Source organism: Pavona decussata, unplaced genomic scaffold, assembly GCF_977016875.1.
Source record: "Pavona decussata unplaced genomic scaffold, jaPavDecu1.1 SCAFFOLD_5, whole genome shotgun sequence".
Lineage (NCBI taxonomy): Eukaryota > Metazoa > Cnidaria > Anthozoa > Scleractinia > Agariciidae > Pavona > Pavona decussata.
In genome coordinates this window covers 215,001-237,351 of record NW_028145429.1, presented here as the reverse complement: position 1 = coordinate 237,351, position 22,351 = coordinate 215,001, and the positions used below count along the sequence as shown (strand labels likewise).

At 37.3% G+C, this 22,351-nt stretch overlaps 2 protein-coding genes across 2 annotated transcripts in view; both read left to right on the top strand.

Annotated features, from left to right (window-relative positions):
* On the top strand, positions 1 to 6,508 carry LOC146489580 (MICAL-like protein 1). Its single transcript, XM_085105077.1, has 5 exons — positions 1 to 400; positions 1,922 to 1,970; positions 2,353 to 2,497; positions 5,222 to 5,248; positions 6,342 to 6,508. Exons 1-5 carry the CDS (start codon positions 228 to 230, stop codon positions 6,500 to 6,502), a joined length of 555 nt encoding a protein of 184 aa, XP_084961203.1. The 5' UTR covers positions 1 to 227; the 3' UTR covers positions 6,503 to 6,508.
* Positions 6,509 to 10,571: 4,063 nt separating this feature from the next.
* The window catches only part of LOC146489579 (aspartyl aminopeptidase-like), a 13,234-nt gene continuing 1,454 nt past the window's right edge, over positions 10,572 to 22,351 (top strand). The window contains exons 1-15 of the mRNA XM_085105183.1: positions 10,572 to 10,631; positions 12,583 to 12,661; positions 13,667 to 13,755; positions 14,557 to 14,670; positions 14,836 to 14,961; positions 16,391 to 16,515; positions 16,982 to 17,093; positions 17,219 to 17,326; positions 18,035 to 18,112; positions 18,647 to 18,727; positions 19,276 to 19,345; positions 19,426 to 19,513; positions 19,871 to 19,910; positions 21,269 to 21,370; positions 22,128 to 22,209. Of these exons, the coding sequence (XP_084961309.1) occupies positions 10,620 to 10,631; positions 12,583 to 12,661; positions 13,667 to 13,755; positions 14,557 to 14,670; positions 14,836 to 14,961; positions 16,391 to 16,515; positions 16,982 to 17,093; positions 17,219 to 17,326; positions 18,035 to 18,112; positions 18,647 to 18,727; positions 19,276 to 19,345; positions 19,426 to 19,513; positions 19,871 to 19,910; positions 21,269 to 21,370; positions 22,128 to 22,209 (1,306 nt within the window). The 5' untranslated portion in view covers positions 10,572 to 10,619. The remainder of the gene's footprint in view (positions 10,632 to 12,582; positions 12,662 to 13,666; positions 13,756 to 14,556; positions 14,671 to 14,835; positions 14,962 to 16,390; positions 16,516 to 16,981; positions 17,094 to 17,218; positions 17,327 to 18,034; positions 18,113 to 18,646; positions 18,728 to 19,275; positions 19,346 to 19,425; positions 19,514 to 19,870; positions 19,911 to 21,268; positions 21,371 to 22,127; positions 22,210 to 22,351) is intronic.

Here is a 22,351-nt window from a genome sequence, read left to right as displayed (position 1 = left end):
GCTAACTGTACAGGACGTACGCAGTTTGGGTCTGTGTACGGGCATGCATAAATCAGACTTTATATAACTTCTGTCAGGCGTGTGTGTAGCCAGTCTAAACAGGTCTCTGGGTGGTGAACTAGAGCACTGGCCGAACAAACACTGAAGCGAGAAACTTGGATCAGTCATCTTATCTTTTCGAATTTCTGAATACCGTCGAAAAGCTTGAACAGCAAACACTGACCGTGATGTCTAAAGCACAGGCTAAGCCACGAAATATAAAAGGAAAAGAGGCGCTTCTGTTGTGGTGCAAGCAACAAACTGAGGGATACAAGGACGTCCATGTTTGTGACTTGGCTTCGTCATGGAGGGATGGTCTTGCATTTTGTGCGCTTCTACATCGCTTTAACCCCGAGCTTCTGTGAGTACTAAAATCACATTCAGTTGAGTTAAAAATCTGTCCTCTAAGTTGACCCGAAAACTCTCGGAAATTTTCACGTGGAAAACATACGGAATAGGAACAGTTTATCGCAATAGTCATCAGCTTTTTAGGAACAGAAAATTTACGGCTGACAATTTGTCTGTCGATGGTTTTTAATTTATCTAGATCCTGTGGTGAAAACAAATCGATCCCCAAAAAATGTTTCATAAAAAAATCATAAGGCTTTCGGCGCTCAGTATGAGTCATTGAACGTTTTTCTGATATCATTGCATTCGGAGGAATACTGCCACGCTACTTAATCATTACACAGAGAGATTTAAAAGTTTAAACTACGTAACAAGACAATAACAATTTAGAAGAGTCAACCGAGATATTTCGACTGAAATACGCACAAATGATCTGTTATCAAAAACGAATCATATTATTGCTATGTTTTACTTATAAGTAAACTTTCAAAATAGCAAATGTACAATGACTGTAAATCGGTGAAAATCAGAGAAACAGTGTTAAAAGAATCCATAAAAGTGGAAAAAAGTCAGCCGACCTTGAGACTACAAAGAAAAACAACAACAGGCCAGATTGATGGCTCACTGAAGCTCAAGCAAAACAATAAATATTGGATTAGTTTCCGATGAGTTTTCAGTAGGGGGGCTATTAAAAAGGTTCTTTCAAGCGTTTCAATGCTCTCAAAGCACGTTTTTTCTTTCTTTTATTTTTCATCAACGGACGAGTGATCAGCCCGTGTCGCCTCGAGTTAACAAAAGAAGCCTCTTGTATAATCCTTGTATTCAGTTATATTGTATATGGGAAACAGTTTTGTAAACGAAACATTTATTGACGTTTTCCTGCATTTTCATGATTTGGCGCAATAAGTGCACTGTGAAGAGTATTTTGTTGACGATGTTCTTAGAAGTGCTAACAGATCAAGTGATTTTAAAAGCTGTTATTATGCAATAAGTCACTCATGGCATAGATAATACGTTTCAGTGACTCCGCTTGACTGAGTCACGGTTTATACGTGACTAGAGGTATTCTAATTGTCATAATTACATCGCTGTATTACTGGGATGAAAAGGTGCCTATGTGTCTCGTCTATTCTTCTATAATCCAAAACTACAACGCTAGTGTCTTAAAAGCGTGCTCAGTCGTTTTTACGAATGTATGTGGCTCTTTTTTTGAGTGGAAAACAGCTTTATACTGCATGTCTAGTAACGTTCGTTCAGAACAGCCGCTTGGCTATTCAAGTTACTTAGGCTGTATGCTTCTTTTTTTCAGATTCTCCTGTTTGTTTGTTTGTTTATTTAGTTTCACACCGCATGATAACAAGGAGCTCACGAATGTTCATTTAAATAAAAAAAATCATGCTCTCATGGAATTTTCAGCAACCGCGGTTGGTAATGTATCCCTGTAGAGAGTCACTAGTGGGGAGCGTATTATGAACGGACCGGATAAGTCCAATTAATGCATGTTTTTTAAATTTTCGTTTTCTCCTTTTTGCAGTGACTTTCACTCTCTGTCGAAGGAGGATGCCATGAAAAATAACGAGCTGGTGAGTTCATTTCCCAGAATGCTTATCTCAGGCTCATGTCCAGAGGCTGTTGCGTCGGATACTGACATTCGGCCGAGTGGGGACTGGTGGTACGTGATGAACACTAGAAGGAAATGGACTGGGGACAACACTGACCATTAAATTTCATAACAAAAAAAAAAAAAGATTTAATCCAATTGGGTCCAAAACATAGTCCAGATATCAGTAGAGGATTATTTTGCAGAGAGAAAACCCCATATGGGGAAAGGGTGAATTTGTCTCCAGTTAGGAAATGTACCTATTGGTGGAATTCTCTTCCACAAGTCTCTTTGACCTTCTCTGTATCCGTTTTGGTTACTCGGACTGGATTAAATGCAATTTTTGCTTGTTACTTTGCCTTCAGGCTTTCAAAGTGGCCCAGGAGAGTCTGAAGGTTCCAGCATTGTTGGACGCGGAGGACCTGGTATCTGTGCAAGTCATTGATGAGTTAAGTGTGATGACGTACATATCAATGCTGTACAAAAGAATGAACAAGAAACCCCGAGCTGGTGAGTCCTTTTGTGCTAAGTTCACTCCCTCATAACTTTTGATGTCTTCCCTTGAAAGGTTCAACTAAAATTTGTGACAAACTGAACTGATGGAGATCTTACATAACCGGCAAACTCAAATCAACTGGTAACTCGGTTAAAGGTGCATCAATTCAATGGTTGCCACTTTATAAAGAGTTACTATGGCAACCAGTATCCACTTTTCGCAGAGCTTGCTAGCAACCATTACCTGGTACCACGAAAATAGCTGCACGATTTAATATTAAAAGCAGATTTCTTGGACAACTTAAACACTCACCTCAATTAAGGAATGGTTCTCACACAATATCACCATTTTGGGGCACTTTTTGTCTGGCGTTTTTACTTTAGTTAGCCTGGCTTATAGCTTTGTGATAACAAATGGAACAAAATTTTGTGACGATTTACCGTGTTAGCTGTGGTCACATGATCGACCACGCCCTAATTTATGCAAAATTTCATATTTTCCGACTACTAACCTCTTACTAACCGAGCGCGAGGGCCGTACTGGGGAATATTGGCTCGAGGTCGTGGCAGTACGGACCGAGCGCAGCGAGGTCCGTACAAAAACGACCGAGGGCCAATATTCCCCAGTACGGCTCGAGCAAGCTAGGTTAGTAAGTAGTTTATTATATGGCACTCGGAGCAAACTTGTTTATTTATAAAAACGCACTTTCGGTCACTTGAATTCAAAGGGTTTCCCGCGTGACGTGTTTTTGATGACGCGAGCAACCCAGAAAGAACAAGCTTCGGTACCACGAGTTTGAAAGCAAATTTACTGAACGTTTACATGTAATCATGTTGATTATAGAAAAGACATCAAGAACGATTTGTAGCGGAATTTGACGAAAATCTTAACAGCTGCGGTTTGTTTTTGAAACTCACAAAACTGGTTTCGTCGAAACTTTACTAGCCCATCACAAAGTACGGATCAAGAAAAGGTTGCTGTGAAAATCACATTCAACCTTAAAAGAAGCAGCATTAAGTCAATCGTCCTCATCGCTCTCATCTCTGGCTTGGAAACCCAAGTGTAGGGATAAAAACCACCACACAGTTCTTTGGAGTGCAACTGTATTGGAGTCGTCGAATTCTCCTGGTTCAAAAAGAGCATCTTCTTCGTTTTCGTCAATCGCCTGAGCGGCTTGCAGCTTGTTTCTTCTGTCGTGTTCAGTTGTGAACTAGTGACTTGTGATTTGCAGCTAGAACTCTTCTCGATTTTTCAAACTCATTGTCCTTGAGTATGTTGAATGGATATTTCTTCTCGGGTAAGTATCGCTGTATATTGCGCTGAAAACGGGAAAATGTTGCTGGCTCGTATTCACCTTTTCCTGCGTACGTTCATAAAAGAAATTGGCGAAAGGTGGCCAAGCTCGGACGCAGTTAGGCTTTCAATTGTTTGACTATTTAAGCCATTAGCTTCAATAAAACGGAGTAGCGTGATCATATTAGTAGACGTCTTCCTTTTGCGTTCTCACTTCTCTGTTTGTTTACGAAATCGTCAATGGCTTCGTGGCCTTCGCTGATGCCTGTTTTTAGAGGTTTCTAGATCTTTGGGATAGTAAAATTTGCTTTGTAAATAATATTCTTTTTCGTCCATGTTGGAATCAGTCTTTTGGGTAGTTTCTTTGCAAAGAATGAAAGTATTTTCAGATTTTCTTTTCGCAGTTTTAGCTGTAAATTTTCAAATTTGCCGCTTGTCCTAAACAAAAATACTCGGCTTATGACCGTTTCCACAGAAACGGTCCGTATGGTAAAATCCCGACCAAGAAAGAACCAATCAGAACGCGCGGATTTACCTCAAGACTACCTTGCCATATAATAAAACCTGATAATCAACGTTAAAAATACTCTTCTTTGTTTTCAAGTCTTAACATTGCATAGAACTACCCTGAATTAACTGGGGTTTTTTGAAAACTTTTTATGTTGCGTAGTTACTTGGTCTTTTTTCTCTCCCCAGTCCCTCTCCAAACTAAAAACGTCATAATTTACCAAAAGTTGATAAATTCTAAAAACCCCGATTAGTTCCCTAGACCCTTAGACCAAAGTCATTTATAGAAGGTAAAACCACTAGCAATTCGTTTTCCTAAAATGTCGTAAATTTAAATCGAAATAAAATTTTAAAATTGGGCGTGGTATGTCACGTGACACAACAGCAACTTCAGTGACAATAAAAATGAAATACTTTGTGCAGATTCTTGGCTCTTACAAACTTCCAAATCAGTACTTTCCATTTCTTCTAAAATAGACCACCCCCCTCCAAATCTAGCGAGACCCATTCCTTAATTCACACGAGCATCTCTTATTAGGACTGATAGCTCTAAGTGTCACTATTGAGGCATAATGTAACATCCTGCAAACAGAGCAGAATTTTCTTAGCCACGTTTGGTCACCTGAAAAAAGGATCTTATCACGTAAAGGCTCGTCCATACACGCCCACCCAGTTATATTCTGTAGCTTGCAAGACGTGAAAACCAATCACATTAGTAAGGAGTAGGGGATGTAATTCTGGAAGAAGAATTCCAATTTGTCCCAAGTTACGAAATTACTCTTTTGGGTGAAAGTGTAGCAGACACCACTTTGTCAAGTCTTACGCCACTAGCTTGCATCATACGTGTAATGGACAAAAGGAGCAATGTTATAAATGTTAACTGAGTAAAGCTAGAATGAAATTTATGTTGAGACTGAGACAAATTCTTCCATCCACAGCTCCCACAAGTTCTCCGTCGGGAACAGGTAAATCGATCGTACAATACTTCATTGATATGTGATTCATCTTAATACAATCCATGCAAGTGCGTGCTATACATAGTCCGGAATTCCATGGAAGACGCATATAAACAGTATATTAAGAATAAACTGTTTTATGTGCTGGCGTCTTCCACTGTCGCTACATTGACGCACGGACTAACAGGAGTCTAATAAGCCAAGTGAAGAAATTTTAGCCACTTGCATGAGATATGATTGATCACTTGCAACCCTAACCCTAACCCCCCAAAATGCATGATAAAACCTTCCAGACTGTAACCATGTCGAGACGATAGGAGAAATTTAAGACTGACCATTAAAAACAAGAGCTGGTTCTAACTTTTGAGTCCGTGGATGAAATCCTAAAGTGTAACGATTCAGCTGAAATCTATGAGTATGTTTGTTCAGTTGGTATTGTTGGCTGTACCTTAATATGTTCTCGTTTACTAATAGAAGATAATCAACCCATTAAAATGAAAGCTATAAGAGCATTACCCTGTAATTGTCGAAAGTAATTTCTCGTTTGCTGTGGTTTTGCTTTACTAGACTCTATGATTGGTTGGCAAAATTCGCGCCATTTTCTCAACCAATGGGAAGCCGAACCAAAACCAATCGTGACTTGGTCGCACGCGTTTTCCCGCGCTTGTTGGGAAACCGCTATTTATAAGGGAATGGTTTACCAAGGGTACCCATACGATCCAACAACTTTTTAACGAAAACGGCAATATCTAACTTTCCAAGAATTTCAAGCTAAATATCATTGTGACACGAACTTTCTCCAGTTCTATCAAATCTTGAGTGCAATTCCTCCAACAGAGCACGAGTCTTAGGGCAAAACGGGATCCTCAATTCCAGAGAAAACTGGGAATCTTTCTTACTGATCGAGACTTGTCAAATCAACGCAGGTTACATGTATTTGGTTTGAGTTCTGATTGGCTGATTGTGCTGTTTACATCTTTACTTTGGTTTTGATTTTCCAACACTCAAATGAAAACCGCTCTAAGTTTTCATATAGGCCTTTTATGATATTCCAGTCAGAGGGTTTTTACATGACTGATCCTATGTTCTGTTTTATTTTCAGGTCACAGAACTCTTTTCGACGTTCTTAAAGATGAGAACAATTTCTCTGAGATTTATGAGAAACGGAAAAATCGTCTGACCACTGGGGAAAAGAGCCCTGCTGGCAAAAAAGTGACAACAAAAACTAAAATCGAGGAACTAAACCAGGAAAATAAAGCTTGAAACTGGCTGGTTTTCTTTTATTCCCCTCAACAGTTGCGCGTGCTCAGTATTCTGATTTTGAGGTTAAATTATTTTGGCCAAAACCCAATGAGACTCTGATTAACCTTGCTTTATTTTGGTCTCTCTGCCTGGAAACGGTCGGTCCAAATACCAGATGAAGAAACTGGCCATTTTCCATTTTGTTCATATAACGAAAATAAATGTATAAAGAGGAAAAATAGAGAAAACTTGTGCTAAATGTTTATCATACTTTTTATAGAAAATGTATATTGAAAAAGAAAAACAACGGTTCAAATACCAGATAAAAAAACTGGTCATTTTCTTTTCTATTTCATATAACGAAAATAAATGTATAGAGAGAAAAGATAGAGAAAACTTGTGTCAAATGTTTATCATACTTTTTATAGATAATGTAAAGTGAAAAAAGAAAAAACAACGATTCAAATACAAGGAAGAGATCGGGGAGAAAGATGAAGAAACTGGTCATTTTTTTCCATTTCATATAACGAAGAAAAATGTATAGAGAAAAGTTCGCCAAATGTTTATCCTACTTTTTATAGATAATGTAAATTAAAAAAATAGTGGAAACTGGAAGGCGGAGGTACGAATTACAAACTGAATAATTATTAAAGGTTACCCTATACCTTCAGAGGTGTCTTCAGAGGTGTCTCGCGTCCAAGCAATGTAGCGCGTCCGGTTTAAACCGTAGATACCTGCACCCTTATAAAGCTTATAGAGCTGGCTATCAAACTAAACCAAGAATTTTGAAATAAAATGAATTGCCGAATTTTTAGCGCTGTTTTTTCGAATGAATTTTTTTCACTTGGAGGAGCCACTTCAAAGAGCTAAGACTCAAAGGAAATTTGTTCGTTTGCCTTCAAATTTGGACAGTAGCTAGTTTAACATATAAACAACAAAAACTTGTCTGCGAATTTTTTCTTTCGAAATATTTTTTCTCCGAGAGCGACTTTTGTACGATCACTCCACATTTTTTCTTCCTATTTTGAAAATGCTCTATAACTTTTCATTGCGATTGAATATGGCAAAACGCAGAGACGTGTTTTTAGCGCTTTGGGTTCGGAAACTGAGGAGCAAATTAAATTAGCGACAAACAAAATTCGCTTTGACTTGTAGCTTTAAAAAGGTGATTCGGACGCTCACATTTAGAGGTCGTGAAAAATTCGTCAATTAATTTTATTTCAAACTTCTTGGTATAGTTTGATAGCCAGCTCTACAAGCTTTAATTTGATATAGGGGTTTAGGTGTCTACAGTTCAAACTTGACGCGCTACATCGCTTAAACGCGAGACACCTCTGAAGGTATAGGGTAACCATAAGTGCTTTTCTTGCGGCACGCGGTTTGCCACGCTTATGGCTCTAGATACTGCATGATCACTCCATTGGTTAGTATTTAACCCTATACCTTTGTGTAAATATTTGATTATAAGTACAATATTCGATGCTGTTGAAACTAATAAAGATCTTTACATTCACCAAGAAACTCTGAATTCAGTAACATCTAGATGCGGTATGTAACAATGTACGAACTTTGCTTGCATGCAGCAAACTAAAATTAAAAGTTAAGTATCCAGGACGATCATTTTTTTTTAATTCAAATATTACTTTGTTGTCGATTCAATGCAATTCGCTCCATTTCTCAGCCACGTTGGAGTCATTGAGAGAATAGGGAGCTTAATTAGGCGGCGACGACGGCAACGGCAACAAAAATGTGACCTGAAAATATAACTTTATTTCATTTGTGCTACCTCGCGATTGTTTCAACTCGTTCAACTTCTACAGAAACGGCGAACTATCCAGGAATATAATTGGTGGGAGTGGCGTTCAAGTTAAGAAAGAAAATGAAAAATTTACCGTCGTGTGCTCATGCACGTTCTCCAAAAAACCTAGAATTTGGTCATTTCACGTTGTTGTTTTGCAGAGGACAGCGAACAAATGTACCAAAATGTAAAATGCACGTGTAGAACGATTGCTTTTGCTCATTAAACCTATTGTTTTGCGGCGTTGTCGTTGTCGTCGTCGTCGTCGTTGCTTAAGCTCCCTAATGAGGCGCGGGCAACGATGGAAGAAAAGCCATCGGTGATCATCCCACTCCTGACACCATGTAACATCAAGATTTGAAAATAAACAAACAAACATACTACGAGTAGTTACTGATCAAGGTCGACAAGAAAACTGACAACCAACCGTATAGACCCAGGAGCAGATAGTGGGGACGAGGAAAAAGTCGAAACGGGCGGGAAAATTTTGACGAAAAAAAACTTTAGGGTAGAGGTGTGCTGCACTGGCGCATCGCTGCCGTATGGTTGGCATATCAGTCTGGCCTGTGCCACGAAAACTTACTCAGTCTTGGAAAGTTTCTAACACAAGACATCTGCAAGAGTTAAGAAGCCGACATACTGTATATACATTTTTCCGGCATCCCTTGTTGTTGATCAATCACAAACTATGAAACTACATTACCGTTACAACACCTTCAAGAAGTCCAGAATATTTTCCAGAGCCTTTTCTTCAGCTATTGCCAACGGTATCTCTGACATATTGCCCTTTGAGATGGAAACGTTCCCCTTCAGTTAAATTCTTGTCGAACGGCCCAGACAAACATGGCGAGCAAACTGGCCTTCTTGTTATCAGGCTTCGTGTTCGGAACACACCAAATGGTCTTTGGCCTTTGCTGCTTGCCAATTGGGCAGGAAAATACAAAGGATTTTTTTCCCCCACAGGAGCGGGTATTTGCTTGGAGGCTCATTGTCTAAAAAATCAAAATGAGCAAATAACGCATCGGCGTATATAGAGGGGGGAGAGACGGGCCTCTGGTCACTTAATCTGCGAACATATTACTCCCTCCGTAATAGTGGCTTCTCGTCAGTTAACCACGGCTTTGCCGTGGTTCTCTGTCGTTCGCGACTGTTACTGTTACTAGGTTGCACCCTATCGCACGCGTTAATTAACGGCAACTCATGATCATCACTGTTTACTTACCTTATTATAGGAAATTAACAATGCACTTTATTAACGCCATTTTACAAAATTCGCGTTAAATTAATGTATCTTAATTAATGTAGATGTAAATTTAATGCACGCTATTTTACAACATTGTTATTTTAAAGCACCTTTATTTCATTACAAAACCTTATTAGTTCATGACTCCTCTACTGGCTCTTCAGAGTCACTATCTTTTGAATTGATAGGGTCTAGTTAGGCTTCAAATTTAAATTTTCGGCTTTAAATAAAACTTAGAAACATCTGTGCACTTGTCGTGGAAGGTTTTAGTGACGGAAGCCAAAACGCAATTTGGCATTCAGAAATGTAAAGTGCGAGTTTGCAGAAATATAAAAATCGCAGTAAATAAAGCAAGATCGCGTTAATTTAATGCATGTAAACCTAACTTTTGAAAAATTCGCGTTCATTTAGTGTAACGTAAATTTTCTTCGCGTTGTCAACTGGTGCATTGTTAATTTCCTACAATAAGGTATATCTGTCATCATGGGTCATTTTTGACCATGGGTCATTCTCGCGCCGAAGGTGTCTTGATCAACTAAGGTAACTGTCCAGGTAACGTTTTAGTGTCAAAAATAATATTAACGTTGGGAGAAAAATCTATCTATCTAGTTCGACTCAGGATATTTTTTGGAACGATACGAAGCGAGAACAAGCGAAACGAGACGAAACAGACTGTCTCATCAGGGAGAAAATTGTTTTCAGATGTATCATATAAGGATACAAATTCCCAGCTCTTGATTTTCTTCTAGTCACTCTAGAATGCTTGTTTCGCAAAACACCAATGGCAGCCGAAAAAAAGACGAGAAAAAGATCGCTCACTTTTGTTATCGAAGGCCTGTCGCCAACTGATATCTTTGGGTGACTCAAAGCTTGCTGGGAATTTGTATCCGTAAATGATACAACTATCTGAAAACATTTTTTTTTTCCTGCGGAGACAGTCTGCCTCATTTCGTTTTACTACGCTTTTCTTTTTTTCTTATTTATTTATTTATTTATTTATTTATTTATTTATTTATTTATTTCGTTTCGCGAAATACCGTAAGCTCATCGTGGTAAGGACTGGGCGCCAAGAGCTAGGTTACACAGCAGAAATCAAGATGGCCTCTCAGGTAAGCGCTCCATTATTTTCAAACAGGGAAGAAATCAGTTGCTAGCAGCAAGAGAGAAAGAAATCGACGAAAGTCTTGGCTTATTTATTTATCAGTGGTAGAGTATAGATTTTTGCTGCTTACTAATTTCATGAATCTTCACGTCATGGAAAAATGTGGCTTGAAATTAATTTGATGCGTGTGTAGTTTTAGTTTCGTTTCGTTTTTACAAACATTTCAACTTCCGCCCGCATTGAAATCAGCCATAGAGAATACCACACCATCTCAAAATAGCGTTATAAAATTATTTCCTACAAGTTCTCCACAAGCTTTACATGTTATTTATTGGTCCTTAAAATTGAACATCGTAGTGGAATAGTGCGCTGAACGGTTTCAATTTTTATCCGCACTTCTCCGCCCTCCCTCCCCCCCTTCCCCCCTCCCCCCCCCCACCCTCAAGCCCCAAGCCCCGGGGGGGTACTCCCTTATATGGGCTATATAGGTATGTGCGGTGCCAAAGGATATGGTTTTTCGGCTGTTTTGGTCACAAATAGGGTATCGCTTTTAGCCATTTTGCCGCCATTTTGGTAATAAATAGGGATGGATTTTTGCACTCTAGTCCTGGGTTTGATTTTTTTAGAAGAAGCTACTTCAGGTCATAAATAGGGTAGGGAAAATCGCAGATTTTAGTCATAAATAGGGTAGGGAAAAGATTTTAGTCATAAATAGGGTAAGGGTTTTGGGAAGCGGGCCGCACACCCCTACCCAATTTTTTTTGGAGTACCCCCCCCCCCACCCCCGGGCCCCAAGCATGGCAGGAATCGGATGCCTTCAATCTTTTGGCGGCATCCTTTGAAGAAAAAAATGCATAGGGTTGATTTTTTGGTGCTACCTTTGGAAAATTAATCCAAGTGCGGTTTCTTTAAACAAAAATCCTGTAAACTCATCATCCTCAGCAGTGGAGGTGGGGAGAGGGGGGGAGGGGGGTTGCAGCTGAAATATGAATGTCTCCCTGACACCTTTGTGGCCAAACAAAATGATAAACGTTATCAGTGCTGTCCAGTGGGGATTAAACACAGCAAACAGCTGTTGAAAATTAGAGAATGAGGGTCCAGTTAAGTGTCCTCAGTATTTTCTGTTTTACTTTCAATTGGTTTTGTTTTTCTTAAATATGTGATTGGTGGGTAAAACTTGTACCACTTTCTGAGCCATTAAGAAGCAAAACCAACTGAATGCCAATCCTGACATGTGGCCCCATGTGATTTCCTGCACTCAGCACTAGTTACTGCAGTTAGTTGCTCTGAATTCTGATTGGTTCATTACGCTGTTCGTATTTGTCATGATTGGCCAGATTGATTAGGTACTTTGGTTTTACACTCACTTGAAAACAACTCTACTAAGTGACATCTTTTATTGGTAAATTTTAAGATTAGCCCTTATACACCATTTTCCTAACAGTGTCTGTAGTAGCAACATCATCATTGATGCCAATTATGTTGTTCCAGGAAATACCCATACCCCCCCCCCCCCCAGTAGAAATTCAGCCTTCCTTTAAGGTTAATTAATATTGGCAATATTTTCTTTCAATTTGTCGAACAACAAAATATATGTTATGCTGCCAGTTGCATGTTTGTTGTCCATATTACCTGTAGCTAAGGCACAACAAATTTAATGTTATAGAAAGTAGAAAGAGCATCTACTTTCTGCAACATGAAAATTTGTTGCACACAGAGGTGGTAACATGGGCAACAAACAATCGTAAAACAACCGCTGTGCAACAATTATTGTTGCACAACAAGCAATGAAAGAAAATGTTGCCTTTACAACATTTTACATAATTTTTATAGCTTTTGAGACCGTTCCCTCCCCCCCTCCTCCCTCAGAATTGCTAACGATCTTTCATGGAGTGAGTACGAATATTTTCTACAACTGCACATTTCAGAAATTAATACTAATTTCCCTCCTTTACTAGGTTACCTCCGTAGAAATTATTAAGTCTGCTGCAAAGAAGTTTATTGATTTTGTGAACAGTGGTCCTTCTCCATACCATGGTAAGAGACAACAAAGAAAAATGATATTGTTCCCTGGAGCTCCTGTAATGGTAACCTGTACAGACATTATACACTAGAAATAGTGTTCACTAGAGCTGCTCCCGGTTTTGAATAGTTGTTTTTGACGATTTGCATTGAATATAAATATTGTGTATACAACTGTTGTAAATTTGACGTTTCAACTATTTTATTGAAGTTAATATTCATAGAAATAGTCAGCATATTGCTTTGTAAATCTGACAATGAAATCTATGACAATCATACAATATTGTATTTCAACATTGTTTGTGTAATATTTGGGCAAAACATGAAAGAAAACTTGCAACAATGTATCGCTAGAAAATATCATGAATTTAGTACAGTCTATTTATATACATGTAAACCAGATAATGTAAATCTATTTCAATCATGTAGTATTGTATTTTGAACAACTTTCCAACACCACCTTGCGCAACTGCTAAAAAATTACCCGAGACCACTGTGCGCACCTAGTTTCATCAAATCGGGAAACCCTCCCATACTACAAACACATTTCTTACTTTTTTTTATTAAAAAATTCCTGGTATATAAACACGCTGGGAATTCTAGAGTGCCTCCTCGGGTTTTGGCCTCTGGGCCAAAACCCTGCTGGAGCAATTATTGTGGGGACCTGGGTGGGAAATGTTTTAAAGTTTGAACAATGTTGGTCCTCCTTGTCCTGTCACCACATGGAGTCAATTACACACCTTCATGTCTAAGTTCCTCCCATACTCTCAGTAAAAGTTCCCTTCCAAAAGAGAAAAAGAAAAATAATTTAATGATCAGCTCATGTACTAAGCCTTTCCTTTTGTATCCATAATTATATACATTAGATTTTCATCTCTTTTTGCCTGAAAAGTTTTGGAAAAAATGATTCATAAACCTGCATGACTTCCAAGCTTTGTTATACATGTACATAATGAAAGCTTTAAATTCTGATCAATAACTGTCTTTTGAGATAATGTATCCCCATGCTGTTTGTTTCAGTTGTGAATGAATGTCGAAAGGTGCTGATATCAGCAGGTTTCACAGAACTCAAAGAAAAAGATCACTGGGATGTTAAACCAGCTGATAAGGTACTGGGCACTGGTACTGTGCTGTGAAATTAAACATTAATTTCTTTTTAATTTGTTAGGTATATCGTGAATGTTGATAAGTTAGAGTAGAAGGAGAAATTAAAACAAAAAAGTGGGCAGGCTTTTATACGTGTCCACGCCTTGCTTTTCTGTCAAAGTCGCCAGAGAACCTTGACCCCTACTCTGATGTTAAGACCTGCTCACTGCAGAACCACTACTTTTCAGTCCTCGTTTTTCAACAGAACTGTAAAACCATGGATTACTATCTGCAATCTTGCCTCTCTTGACAAATTCTCCAGTTTGAGTATTTTTAAAAATTTTCTATGTGCCACCTATTTTACTTTATTAGATACCACCTTTGACATAGACATGCCTTGCACCTAGTTCCTCTCCCGTGACTGTTAGTGCCACCGTTCTTAATCTCTGTGTTTTTTATTAGTGTTCTCATTTGTAATTTTTACTTGATTTTTCTAAGGTCAGGGTTGTGCCTCGCATGGGTATGATCCTATTCGCACTAACCCTTTTGGTCTTTCTTTTCATATTTCTTTCTCTCGTATTTATAGTTTGCTGTTATTAACTGACCAATAAAGCTGAAAGAATAAAAGAGATCCAGCTTGTTATGACAAGGAGAAACCCTCAGGTTCCTGCCCTTATAATGCTGCTAGCATAGGCTATAGACCACAATTTGTTTTTATTAAAATAGTGTGGATCAATGCAAAAACCTGTGATTTCTGTTTTGTGCAACTATGTAGCTCACCTTTGATTGTGCACTTTTTTTATTTTTTTTTTGCTTGTGGTCAGTTTTTTGTGACCAGAAACCAATCAACTATCATTGCATTTGCTGTTGGTGGAAAATATCGACCTGGAAATGGCTTCAGTATTATTGGTGCTCATACTGACAGTCCCTGTCTCAAGGTACAGTGCTTCATATATTCGACATGTATTGTATCCAAATTAATGTGCTAATTATAATAATTTATTTACTATTCACTAGTCTATTATTTACTAAATTAAATGCATTTCTTGAAAGTGGTACCAATTGCTTTAAAAATGGATGAATTTACTGTTCTCTGTTGATAGGTAAAACCCAATTCCAAGAAGAATAGTAATGGCTATCATCAAGTTGGTGTGGAGTGTTATGGCGGAGGAATATGGGCGACGTGGTTTGACAGGGATTTAAAAGTTGCAGGCAGAGTCATGACCAAGGTAGGTTAGAACTTTCCATATATATCTTTGAGTCCTTTCATTCTGACCAGAACAATTATATGCACTTGTGACCTCTATAAATAAATAAATAAATAAATGCTAAGCTTATGTTAGGCCCTGGCAGTTTATTTTTAATTAAATATTTTGGAGAACATAAATGTAAGTAACTAGACAAAGACAATCAAATGAGCACAATGTGAAAATTATGATGAACTACACCCCAAGGAAGGAAGGAAACAAATTAGCAACAGAAAATAGATAATGCAATACAAACTAAAAAATCTGAACTGTTTATGTTTTTTTTGTTGGGGGGGGGGGAGGTGGGTGGGAAGCAAATGATTGGTTGTTTTTAATAATAATTTATAATGCTTAAACTTGTTTCCTAGAGCAATAGATATACAAATTGTAAAGTGGGGACAAGCTTCATTGTAAAAGATAGAGGATATTACAAGGCGGCGCGAAGATGTGAATAACACGAGAAAATAAAATTTATATCTTCATGCCACCATGTAATTTTCTTTTCATTATATATATCTAGGCAAATCTTTTGCTTGCCATTTTTGGCCAACTGTTTGCATTACAACTGTGAAAAATCCGGAAATGACATCCTCAGTAACCTCACTAGTAAGATATGGAAAATACGCCACTCAGGTCCCGGATGTAGTTTCATATGAATTTACAAAAGGTGTATTTTCCAGTAAAACACTCACGTTTGTATAATAATATATATTAAGTAGCTGCATCAATGGAGATTTGTTATTGGTTGTAAAAAATCTTATGACTTTTGCATTTTTGGTTGCTCAGTCAATCTGTCCGAAACATCTGTGTTAATAGCACTAAGATTATATTCAGTAAAAGCTGCCAGGAACAAGTAACAGACTGGTACTTTTCTTGGGGCATGGCAAATAGTATGATGTGTTCTTGTAACAGAAAAGAATGATTTTATATTGACTTTGTATGTATGATTTTAATTGTATTTTATAATCATTTTTTCTGCCTTGGGAAACTGAATTAACTCACTTTCATGTTAAAATGGATCATTTTACACAGAATCAACTCTCTGGTGCACCTTTTGTTAATCTGTTAAGTCATTTTTGTAAATTAAAGTAGTCAGGAAGACTGATGAATTATCCACTTTAGTTTGGCTGGACAGATAGTTCATCTAATGTTGGCACATTTTTATTCATTTATTCATGGGCAAATTAGCAAATAAATAGTGATGAAATAAATTAACTGGAATTTCAGTAGAATCCACGGAGTGGCTCTCATCAATCTCCACTGTTTCCAGGTCAAATTAAAATTTGTCCAGATGTTTGTTTTTGTGAGGGAGATGTGAACAAAACATGCTTGCCAGAGTTCAGTGAGACAAATTTTCCATCTGTAGAAGCAATTGTCATATTTTTCCAACCAAAGACATTTTAATCAACAGAGAGGTGACAAACTGGAGCACCATTTGGTTCATGTCAACCGACCAATCATGCGAGTTCCTCATCTGGCCATCCATCTGCAGCGGGACATCAATGACAAGTTTTCACCAAATAAGGAAACCCACCTGTACGTACATGTATGTAAGGTTTATTATAAAACCAAATGGTGTGTTAGTTTAAAGTCGCACGTACAATGTACATCCACTGCACATGAGTGCTCTGCAAGTAACTTGTAGCCACTGGATTGGCATATTAGAATTAAATCAGAACGGTTCCCTTAATCAGGAGAGGGTTGTTTCCTTTGGCTAGCAAAGACTGACACATTATTAAGATCGATTGATTGATATTGATTGATTGATTGATTGATTGATTGATCGATCGATCGATCGACGAGTAGCATTAGCCCTTGATTAGATGGCATGTTATTAATATTTTGTACTGTAATTGTTAGAATATCACCATGAAGATGTTCAGTTATTTCTTTAAAATCCATTTGTGTTGTGTTTAATTTATTTTTTTTTTACATAATAATATTTTATTAATTGCATCAAACACAGTACTATTGAAATGAAATGATGTTATTTTCTTGGTAGTGCCCCGATCTTGTCAACTTCTGTGTATGATGAACTATTGAAAAGCTCATCGTCAGTAGCATTAGAGGAAAGCAGTGAAAAGAAATCAAAGGATCCCAAGGATGCTTGTAGGGTAAGACTTTTCCTTTAGACAAGAAACAAACACCAGTCAACATTGTCTGCACTCAGTTGCCTTTTATTTGCATGAGTCATCTACATGTAACAATTGTTAACATAAACCTTGTTCATTTGCCGCAGAGCGATTGTCACCAGTCTGGGCTGATTAAACTGCTAACGCAAGAGATTGGCTGCGAACAGGAACAAATATTGGACTTTGACTTGCACTTGGCTGATACTCAGCCTGCAGTAAGTTTATATTTCAGCCAAACCTGTATTAAGAGGTCATGTACCCTCAGGGAATGGCTAAGTTACCGCTTAATGTAATACAGGTTGTACAGATGTATACACCTCAGAACACAACAAAAATTCAATTGCCGGACTGTTTAAAACAGGTCAAGACAATAGAAACAGCTTGGGGCTTAGAAAAGGGTGACCATGACTGCTTAAAGAGGTGACCATTTTGAAGATCTAGAGGTCAAATCTGTGGTAATTAAGGGACGTAATTTTCTGGACTTTGACTATTGACCGCTTAATAGAGGGTGACCACTTAATACAGGTTTGAACAACTGTAGTAAATTGCTCTGACTCCAATTCTACGTGGAACTTCAGACCTTCTGCAAATTGGAATCTCATTCTGTGCATCGTTGATAAAGACTTCCACACTTTAAGAGAAGTAATTTTTATTTTTTGTATTTAAGGACGGTTCCTACTTTTGTTACTGTGCATATGTTCTTCGCATATTGAGATACTCTGGTTTCCTGTAGTTGGTGCCTACTGACACAGGAATATTTTTGCACAGTTTAAAACCATGCAGAAAAAGCAGAGCTTAGCAAGTACTCTTAGTATCCATAGTCAAAAACCACACAAAAATATTTCTTTAGTAAGCACTGTCCTTAACATATGTTTTAAATAATGATTATTATAATTGCAAACAATGTGTTTGTTTTTCTGTAGACTTTAGGAGGTGTACTGGAAGAGTTTATTTTTGCTCCAAGGTTGGATAATCAAGTCAGCTGCTTCTGTGCTCTCCAGGTATAATTTAACATAAACTGGCTGATCCTTGTGAATGTCTTGATCTTCATCTCATTCCACTTTATTTTATACATTGCACTGAATTTTTATTTATTGCTTAACCTACATTGTACATGTCATAGCTGTGTGTAGATTTTAAACCAAGTCAGAGTAGTTTTTATTTTCCTGTACAGTATATCTCAGATTCGCTACCATCAATAAATTGAAGCAAAAAAAAAGTTATAATCAAACATCAACTTTCTGTAAAATGTTGTGGTTAAATTTGGTTTTGTTTTGAAAATCATTTAACCCACCAGTTTATTGTTTCTTCTTATCTCTGTGTCAAAAATTCATTAGAATGAATCAAACTAGTGTGGAAAATTTTAGCCAAATATTCACCTTTGAGGAGACTAATGTGCCTACCATGATTTACTTGTAAACAAAAGTAAATTAAATACAATCATTTTTACTAAAGAATCTACTGCATTTTAGTGCTTTACCCTGTTTTATGTAATTGCCCCTTTTTTATCTGCATATTTTCATCATCCTTCACAGGGCCTTGTTGGGTCTCTGGATGGCTCATCACTTTCTTCAGATCCAAACATTCGTGTTATAGCTTTGTATGATAATGAGGAGGTGAGGCACAGTAGTGTGATGGAGGCAGTGTGGCCAAGTGGGTAGGGTGCTGGACTTTTAATCCAGTCAGGTCCTGGGTTCAAGTCCTGTTCTGGCCCTATGAGAGTTTTTAATAAACTATTATTATTATACTTTTAGATTTTACTTGTTTTAGAGTGTTTTCAGTATCACAAAGGTAAACCAAACAGATGTGAGATAGATGTGTGAAGTATTTGCTCTGGGTTGATCTCTTAATTGTCTGGTGTTGGCACAGTAATAAAAGGCTGTTCACTCTTTTTTTTTAAGTTGTGCTGTAAGTGGGGGGGGAGGGGGTGGCTAAGTACATCTCCCTCTCCCCTGCTCACATGGCTAATTTTATAATAATTACACAAAAAAATAGTTGAAAAGAAGATGAAAAACATTAACAATCTTTTAAGGGCCTAAAAATCAGTCATTACTGGTGCCAGAATGTAGCTCACGATCTCTCAGTGAGTTGCCAGCCAGGTTTGTGTGCTGCAATTATCTTTTTCCCCCAACATGTTTATGTACTTTAATCATAATTCTCACAGGTTGGTTCACAGAGTGCCCAGGGAGCTGGTTCCATGTTAACAGAGCACATTTTACGCCGTCTATCTGTGGGCAAGTAAAATTCTATTTTTTTTTTTCTAAACAGTTATTTTTTTTCAAAGAATTCTCATCATTTGCTTGTTTATTTTTAGGTGGGACATCAACTAGTTTTGAAGAAGCCATTCCCAAGTCATTTCTACTCAGTGCTGATCAGGCTCATGCAGTTCATCCATGTTACTCGTATGTTATAAATTACACCTGTTCAGAATTAGGTACATGTAGCAAAACACCTCATGTTAATGCATCAGGCAAGAAAGAAGGAGGTTTTAATGACAAGGTTTTCCAAACTATAATAATAATAATAATAATAATAATAATAATAATAATAATAATAATAATAATAATAATGATAATAATAATAATAATAATAATAATAATAATAATAATAATAATAACAATGTCATTTAACCAGGGAGCTCACATCACCATGGTGATATTCAGTGATGCCCTGCATAAGACTAAAAAAATTATATATGAAAGCTTTTTTTTAAAAGTCTTATTGAAACATACTGTTTGATGCTCTTTTTGGTATTTCAGAGATAAACATGAAGAAAATCATAAACCTGCCCTGCATAAGGTAATTTATATACCCAGGTTTATTAGTTTAATATTAGCTCACAACATGGCATTAGAGGCTGTTGCCTCACAGGAGCCCAGTGGCACAGGATACCCAAGCCACTGACGTAATCTAACACTTTACAACTTATGGCTTCTTTATCTGATTCTCAGTCTGAGGTTTGGGCTGCTATGTTTGAGAATTTTTCATTTGACAAAATTATATTTCTTACAATGTACCTTCCCTGAGTGAGAGGCCAGGTAAGAAGTTGAAAATTTTTCTTCTTGTTACACTTTGCAAACTCCATAAAAAGTTTATCAGCAAAACAGGGAACTGCTGGTGGCAACTTTAAACAATTCAAGGACGTGATTTTGCAGATTATTCTGAAAAACTATGTTGGTGACCTACCTTTCTTATTTCTTTTTCCAAAAGCTTGCTATAAATTCTTCAACTGTTGTTGTTCAAGTATGAGAAAACATTGTCCAGTAGAACTTCTCTTACAGCTGTATTTTCAGAAAATTCTACTGGATCCCCAAACTTTTCTGTAGGTAGGTTACTGCACAAAATTTTGAGTTAAAAGGACATTTTTTTACAGGCTTTACTTCCAGTTCACAGAATTTTAAAGTACATTTTCACTTTTAGTACAATATGCTTGCAACTTTTGGTAGGAATTTTGATTCAGTCAGCTGACGCATGCATCTTAGCTATGACATGTCGGTTTCTGCCTGTACATGCAACTGAAAACCCTTTTAAGCCCCCTAAGAAAAAAATTTTCCACCACAAAGAACTTTGGTTTAGTGCTCCAAGAAGGGAAAAACAAGATAATGAAAGCAATGGGACTCATGAACATGAAAAGTTGAAAAGCTTTTCTCGTTCCAGTTTTTCTTGTTCAAAAACTACATTTATCTCAAAATTTTGAGTTGTGTGCATGCCTGATACCACATTTTGCAGAATCAGCCCTTAATTGGAAAAAATGCTTACGTTGTACAGTGCAAAAGGTCTTTTGGACAAATTTGCTACAATTTTAAATAAGGAGTAGAAAATGTCATCATTTGCTTGAAATTATGTTGTTGTTTTACTTGCAAAAGCAAAAAAACAAAAACAAAAAATCCCTGGATCCATGGTTTAATTGAAATGAAGTGAGGAATATCCCTTTTTGTCAATCATGTCGACTGTAAAAAAGCGTATGTATAGGAACATAGAAAATATATAATGTTGTTCTTATATACATTATTGTAATTATTATCCTGTGACCAAGGGAAACTGAGGGTTAATCCCATCCTTGGTGAAAGCCTGCACCTGTGTTTTTGCACAAATGATTTTATGAAATTAGAAGACTTGAATAAGAGTAAAATGTTGCAAATTTTAATTTTCACCAGGGTCCAGTGATAAAAATCAACAGCAATCAACGATATGCCACGACAGCAGTATCTTCAAGCATAATCAGGCTGATAGCAGAAAAGGGAAATGTGCCAATGCAGGTGAATAATCATTCATCATTGATGCTGTTTGGTGGTTGTTATTTTATGTCATGCTCCAGTGACAACTAATTCTAATAGTTTCTAGAGGTTTCTAGAGGATTCCTAGAGGGAATTGTGAAAGATTTACGGGTCCTTAAAATTGGTCATTTGGGTGCTTTTTTTGCAGATTTTCTCTCCGGCTAGTATTAGTGTGTGCAGTAAAATTGTTACATTGCCACCACTGACTTATCTGGGCAAATGAATTTTATTGACTTAATTTGAGTAATCCTTATTATTAAAAACGTGATCATTGGATAACAAAGTTCCTGAGTTTTGATTGGTTTAGTGGCCATGATATATGAGCCATTATACCATGCTTCGCAAATATGGTAAGAGTAGGCATCAGGAAGACAAGATAACATCACTAAATCAGCGGGATCCAGCTATTTTTCATGGTTTGTTTTTAATTACTCCAGCCATGCTTATTGCATATTGCCAACCAGGAGTGCATCCTGTATCCTATGTTCGCTCGCTTAAATTAATATATTTATTATTAGTATATAATATCAGTGTATAAAGTACACTTTTGTTACAGTGTTTCCACTCAAGTGGATAATGCAAAATTATTTTTTCACCTAACTGCAAACCAGCTTTTACTGACCATGCAGAAAGAATCCTTTTATTATTGTTTTCTGACTTTTCGCAGGTGACTAGTTCCTTAAATAACTCCTGACCAGTGTTATATTCTTATTTATTTATGGTTTTTTTTGTATGGCAGGAATTTTGCGTAAGAAATGATTCTCCTTGTGGGAGTACTATTGGACCTATTCTGTCTGCTAAGCTTGGTTTATTGACTTTAGGTAGGTGACATTCAGTATTATTAAAAACTGGATTGTTGAATTATCAATTCCAGGGATTTGATTGGCTAAGGGTCGTGGTGTATGAGCCGTTATTCCATACCCGAGAATTGGAGACCATTAAAATATTAATTGTCTTTCCCTC